This window comes from Alexandromys fortis, unplaced genomic scaffold, assembly GCF_014885135.2.
Source record: "Alexandromys fortis isolate MF-2015 unplaced genomic scaffold, M_Fortis_MF-2015_v1.1 scaffold_56, whole genome shotgun sequence".
Lineage (NCBI taxonomy): Eukaryota > Metazoa > Chordata > Mammalia > Rodentia > Cricetidae > Alexandromys > Alexandromys fortis.
The window spans coordinates 7,938,582-7,945,733 of NW_026067935.1; the positions used below are offsets into that span (position 1 = coordinate 7,938,582).

The 7,152-nt window shown below is 44.2% G+C and overlaps 1 protein-coding gene across 2 annotated transcripts in view; it reads right to left on the reverse strand.

The window, feature by feature from the left end:
• The window catches only part of Rnf34 (ring finger protein 34), a 28,058-nt gene extending 21,862 nt beyond the window's left edge, over positions 1 to 6,196 (reverse strand). Inside the window, exon 1 of one of the 2 annotated variants that reach the window (XM_050146620.1) lies at positions 6,073 to 6,196. In XM_050146620.1, coding sequence (XP_050002577.1) covers positions 6,073 to 6,078 — 6 coding nt within the window. In that variant the 5' untranslated portion in view covers positions 6,079 to 6,196. The remainder of the gene's footprint in view (positions 1 to 6,072) is intronic. The other variant, XM_050146621.1, reaches the window with a different exon arrangement.
• Positions 6,197 to 7,152: the final 956 nt, after the last annotated feature.

The window sequence follows — 7,152 nt, forward strand, 5'->3', positions numbered from 1 at the left end:
AAGGCAATGGACAGAGGATGAAGTTGTTGATGGGTATAAAAACTAAATGATTTAAGTCATTTACTTCAGTTAAATATACAGTAGAAATTATAAGAGTCTACTGTGCTGCCAAATGGAATATAATAATTGTTCTTGCTGGGTGGTGGTGGTGCACACATTTAATCCCAGCACTCGGGAGGCAGAGGTAGACAAATCTCTGTGAGTTTGAAGCCAGCCTGGTCTACAGAGTGATTCCAGGACAGCCAGACACCATTTTGAAAAACCAAAATAAATAAATAAGTAAATAATAATAAATAAAATAAACTATTCTAAGTTGCAGTGATATTTTGTAACTACACTGGAAAGTAAAAAAAATAATGCCCACAGGGGTTGATGGCTCAGTGGTTAAAAGCACTGGCTGCCCTTCCAGAGACCAACTTTGATTCACAGCATCCACATAGTGTCTCACAACTATTAACACCAGTCCCAGGGGTCTGACATCTTCTTCAGACTCCATGGGTATCAGGCACACTCATGGTGCAGACATATATGCATTCATACCTATAGAACAAAATTTAAAAATTTAACAGAACAAAAACCTTAGAGGCTAGAATGATGGCTTAGCAGTTAAGAACACTCACTGCTCCTACAGAGGACATAGGTTGGGTTCCTAGCACCTACAAGGTATCTCAAAACCATTGGTAACTCCAGTTCAGGGGATCTAATACCACCTTCTTACCTTTGAGAGCACCAGGCATACAGATATTGCACACACACATATATATATATATACACATATACATATATATACATATACAGTATATATACATATATACATATACATATATATATATACAGACAGACAAAACACTCATACACATAAACCTAAGAACATTTTAAAACTCTCACAGTATATTCTCACAGTATATTAAAGTTAGTTCCAATATTTCCTACTCCAGACCACACATTTGCAATCCAAGCACTCAGGCAGATCACTCACCAGTTCAAGGATAGCCTACATATTCAGTTCCAGGCCACTCAGAGATACACATTAAGTACACAGTAAGACCCTGTCTCAAAACAAAGTTACCTATTTCAAAAATCTTCCTTGTTCCAGCAGCAAGGGGCTTGTTGTTTTGAAATCAAATCACATGTTGTACCAGCTGGAACTCTCAATTGTCCTGACTACAGCCTCTACCTCACAAATGCTGGGATTACAGGTAAGCAACAATGAAAGCATCATTATTTTTCTTGCTTCTGAGGGTTGGTTACATACACACACATCTTACATTATTGTGGTTTGTATTGTAGCTACCTGGGATCTGTCTGGGGTTTTTTTTTTTTTTGTTGTTGTTGTTGTTGTTTGGTTTTTGAAGAAAGGACTTCTAAGTGGTGGCCTCAAACTTGCAGCAATCCTCCTGCTTCAGCCTCCTAAACATTGATAACAGGCCTGTGCCCCTGTGCCTACCTTATCTCCTTTAATTGGCAAACTCCTTCCTAAAGAGGGGGATTATATTCTGAGTTACCTTTACTCCCTCTTGACTAATACAAAGAAGAAACTGGATCTCTGTCTGTGAGTTCGAGACCAGCCTGGTCTACAAAGCTAGTTCCAGGACAGGCTCCAAAGCCACAGAGAAACCCTGTCTAGAAAAACCAAAAAAAAAAAAAAAAAAAAAAAAATTTTTTGGCAAGCCAGGTATTGGTAGCCCATTCCTTTAATCTCAGCACTTGGGATGCAGAATCAGGTGGATCTCTGTAAGTTTGAGACCAGCCTGGTCTACAAAGCTAGTTCCAGGACAGGCTCCAAAGCCACAGAGAAACTCTGTCTCGAAAAACCAAAAAAAAAAAAAAAAATTTTTGGTAGCCTTTGATCCCAGCACTCGGGAGGCAGAGGCAGGAGGATCTCTGTGAGTTCAAATCCAGCCTGGTCTACAAGGAGAGGTCCAGGACAGGCAGGGTTACACAGAGAAACCTTGTCTCGAAAAACAAAACAAAATTATTTTCTGGTCAGCAAGATGGCTCAGAGGATAAAAGCATTTGCCACACAAGCTTGATACCCTGAGTTTTAGCCCCTAAAACCAGATAAAGGTGGAAGGAGAAAATCAGCTCCACTAAGGTTGTCCTCTCATCTCCATATTCTAGCCAGGGTGGCTTCATGGGCATTCCCTCCTAGCTCCCATAAGCACAATAATAGTAAAGTTAAAAAAAAAAAAAAAATGAGGGGCTAGAGAGATGGCTCAGAGGTTAAGATCACTGACTGCCCTTCCAGAGGTCCTGAGTTCAATTCCCAGCAACGACATGGTGGCTCACAACCATCTGTAATGAGATCTGATGCCCCCTTCTGGACTGCAAGCAATCATACAGTATTGAACACTGTATGTATGTACGTATGTATGTATGTATGTATTTATTTATTTATTTTGGTTTTTCGAGACAGGGTTTCTCTGTGGCTTTGGAGCCTGTCCTGGCACTGGCTCTGTAGACCAGGCTGGTCTGGAACTCACAGAGATCCGCATGCTTCTGCTTCCTGGGATTAAAGGCGTGTGCCACCATCGCCCAGCTGAACACTGTAAATAATAAATAAATCTTTAAAAACCCAACATCTTTTATCCTTCACTTTCAATAAGAAGAATTTCAAAATGGCTCAGTGATTAGAAGAGTCTGAAAGTTCTTCCATATGAACATAGTGAGCTCCAAGTCTACATAGTGAGACCCAGTCTCCCAACAGACAGACAGACAGACAGACAGATATGTATGTGTGTTACAGATGGTTGTTCAAGTATTCTGAATGTTTCTAAGAACATTCTAAGAATGGACTCAGCCCTCCCTCTTCCAGTGCCAGTTTTCAAATAATCTCAATGTATGTCTTGTGTGTATATACCTGATGTAAAATACACTTAGAATCCCTGATGCAGGGAAAAGTTTCAAAATACTCAAAAGTTCCCAGCACTTGGGAGGCAGAGGCTGGGCAGATCTCTGAGTTCAAGGTCAGCCTGGGCTACAGAGTGAGTTCCAGGACAGGCTCCAAAAGTACAGAGAAATCCTGCCTCGAAAAATTAATAAAAGGGGCTGGAGAGATGGCTCCGCAGTTATAAACACTGACTGCTCTTTCAGAGGACCAGGGTTCAATTCCCAGGACCCACATGGCAGCTATTAAGTGTGTGTAAATCCAGTCCCTGAGTGATCTGAAACCGTCACACCATTGCACAGAAAATAAAGTTTCAAAAAAAAGGGGGGGAACCAATTAAAAAAATACTCAAAGGTCACAATAAATTTTGACTCTTTTGTTTTTGTTTGTCAAGACAGGGTTTCTCTGTGTAGGTTTGGTTGTCCTGGAACTAGCTCTTGTAGACTAGGCTGGCCTCAAACTCACACCTGACTCAAGTTTTGGCTCTTATACCACAGACCAGCTCAAATTTTTGTTCTTATACTATATACTGTGATCTCTTTTAATGATTCCATTAAATACAATATTAACCGGCCAGATTAGAGAATGCGGTTTCTATGATGATTAAATTACAGAGAGGGGTGGGGAAAAGGCAATGGACAGAGGATGAAGTTGTTGATGGGTATAAAAACTAAATGATTTAAGTCATTTACTTCAGTTAAATATACAGTAGAAATTATAAGAGTCTACTGTGCTGCCAAATGGAATATAATAATTGTTCTTGCTGGGTGGTGGTGGTGCACACATTTAATCCCAGCACTCGGGAGGCAGAGGTAGACAAATCTCTGTGAGTTTGAAGCCAGCCTGGTCTACAGAGTGATTCCAGGACAGCCAGACACCATTTTGAAAAACCAAAATAAATAAATAAGTAAATAATAATAAATAAAATAAACTATTCTAAGTTGCAGTGATATTTTGTAACTACACTGGAAAGTAAAAAAAATAATGCCCACAGGGGTTGATGGCTCAGTGGTTAAAAGCACTGGCTGCCCTTCCAGAGACCAACTTTGATTCACAGCATCCACATAGTGTCTCACAACTATTAACACCAGTCCCAGGGGTCTGACATCTTCTTCAGACTCCATGGGTATCAGGCACACTCATGGTGCAGACATATATGCATTCATACCTATAGAACAAAATTTAAAAATTTAACAGAACAAAAACCTTAGAGGCTAGAATGATGGCTTAGCAGTTAAGAACACTCACTGCTCCTACAGAGGACATAGGTTGGGTTCCTAGCACCTACAAGGTATCTCAAAACCATTGGTAACTCCAGTTCAGGGGATCTAATACCACCTTCTTACCTTTGAGAGCACCAGGCATACAGATATTGCACACACACATATATATATATATACACATATACATATATATACATATACAGTATATATACATATATACATATACATATATATATATACAGACAGACAAAACACTCATACACATAAACCTAAGAACATTTTAAAACTCTCACAGTATATTCTCACAGTATATTAAAGTTAGTTCCAATATTTCCTACTCCAGACCACACATTTGCAATCCAAGCACTCAGGCAGATCACTCACCAGTTCAAGGATAGCCTACATATTCAGTTCCAGGCCACTCAGAGATACACATTAAGTACACAGTAAGACCCTGTCTCAAAACAAAGTTACCTATTTCAAAAATCTTCCTTGTTCCAGCAGCAAGGGGCTTGTTGTTTTGAAATCAAATCACATGTTGTACCAGCTGGAACTCTCAATTGTCCTGACTACAGCCTCTACCTCACAAATGCTGGGATTACAGGTAAGCAACAATGAAAGCATCATTATTTTTCTTGCTTCTGAGGGTTGGTTACATACACACACATCTTACATTATTGTGGTTTGTATTGTAGCTACCTGGGATCTGTCTGGGGTTTTTTTTTTTTTTGTTGTTGTTGTTGTTGTTTGGTTTTTGAAGAAAGGACTTCTAAGTGGTGGCCTCAAACTTGCAGCAATCCTCCTGCTTCAGCCTCCTAAACATTGATAACAGGCCTGTGCCCCTGTGCCTACCTTATCTCCTTTAATTGGCAAACTCCTTCCTAAAGAGGGGGATTATATTCTGAGTTACCTTTACTCCCTCTTGACTAATACAAAGAAGAAACTGGATCTCTGTCTGTGAGTTCGAGACCAGCCTGGTCTACAAAGCTAGTTCCAGGACAGGCTCCAAAGCCACAGAGAAACCCTGTCTAGAAAAACCAAAAAAAAAAAAAAAAAAAAAAAAAGAGAGACTGGACAAACAGTTGCTGAATTACTCTAGCCACTTGACACTCTTTCAATCGTCCACAGTAAATCTTCAACTCTTTGTGAAGGTCGAGTTAATCTAGCAGCCCAAAGCCAACACCACTTCTTCGATGAGATGAATACAACCGTCTCTGTAGGGAGCGGTATCATCACCTCTTGGATTTGGGCAAATGAATCAATACCTAAATTGACTGTTGTACACGGACTCTTTAGAACTCTCTGTGATGAAGTTCAGAAAAATCATCTCCCCAAAGTAGGCCAGAATCACGCACACACCCCCTCCCCTTTTCTGAAACTTCTATCAGTGATGCTCCCACGCTCTCACTCCCACCTGGGAGAAAGGCTGTCAAATTACTTGCTGCGCACCTAGTGGCGATGCAGACGCAGCTAGCGCTCTAGGTCACGGCCGCCGCGGAAGAACTCCTCTGCGGGGCGGACCCCAACCCCTGGCCTCTCTAGCCTCATCACTCCCCGCACCGCTCTCTGCCTTCTATCTCGTGATGCCCCCCACATCTGGGTTAGCTCAAGGACTCGAGGAGGCAGAGGGCACGGCCGTGGGCAGAAGCACCGAGGCCTGAGGAGAGCTCTAGCGGTTTGAAAAGCTCGGGACCCCGAGAAACGCACGGGGTCGGGGAACAGGGCCCAGCGGGCTGAGCCCTTAGGGCCACTCGCCTCCTCCTCGGCCAGGCCGCCGGGAGGCGCTGTGGGAGCTCGGGCGGATCCGCTAGCTCGGCCTCCCCGGCAGGAACCGGTCGGGGCGCCCCCCGCAGTGGTGGTCTCTCAGGAAGCCGCCGGGAAACCTGTGCGACGGAATAAAAGGAGACGCTCCGGGCGCACAGGATAGGCGAGGAGGGCCTCCCGGCTCCACCAGCCCCTCACCTTCATGGCCGCGACCGCCTCGGCTCGGTCGGCTCTACCCGGGAACTCAGCACCATAGCAGCCTCATCACACAACGGACCTCCTTCCTTCTAAGGCGGCGAAGGCTGCGCCTCCCGAGGCCGACTGAGCGTCCCGACGTAAGGGGCGTGGCCGAGAAGACGCCGAGAGGCGGCGGGCGAAGATCACCAATCCGAAGCAGTTCTTCGGGGGGCCGGTCACCAGAGCCAATGAAATTGTAGGGAAGGGGCGGGGCCTCGGGCGCAGGCTCGGGAGCGAAGAGGGGCAGGGCAGGGCTGGGCGGGACCCGACGCGTCGGCTCTCCGAGGGAAAGCTCTCGAGACTGAATTGGCTTCCCACTTCCGTGCCTAAGTTCCCCTACGGAGACAGAAAAGAGTGTGATGAGGTGGGAGAAGCGGTTGTTTTGGAGGATTTTGTTCTGAACTGCCGAACAGACCCTCGGGGCTTACCCCATTCTCCGAATGTTTTAGATTCCCACATTGTGAGAATCTCTGTTCTCCTCGAGGAGAGGCGTAGGAAGAACCACTAATAAGGTTTATTGAATTAAATTCCCATTGCTCTTTTATTTGTCGTTGTTTAGCGTGGAGGGGGGGCGGTAAAACAGAGAACAGAGTTTCCCTGAATGTCCTATGCAGACCAAGCTGGCCTCAAACTCAAAGGAGCCGCCTGCCTCTGCCTCCAAGTGCTGGAATTAAAGATGTGTGCCACCACACCTAAGACCAATTGACCTTTGAAATGTTCAACGTGACCCAACTCCTAACCCTTTGAAGGAATTCACATGATCCTTTCTAATTGACGTGGGAGGCAGGGAAACTAGTGGCAAATGATAGTATCAATTTCCTCAACCTCACTGGGTTAAGGCTTTAAATAGTTTTTCTACACTTCTTTCTCTCACTTCAAAATAACTGAAACTTTGCCGGGTGGCAGTGGCACACGCCTTTAATACTTTAATATGAGAGGCAGAGGCAGGCAGATCTCTGTGAGTTTGAGGCCAGCCTGGTCTACAAGACCGAGTTCCAGAACAGGCTCCAAAGCTACAGAGAAACCCTATCTCAAAAAGAA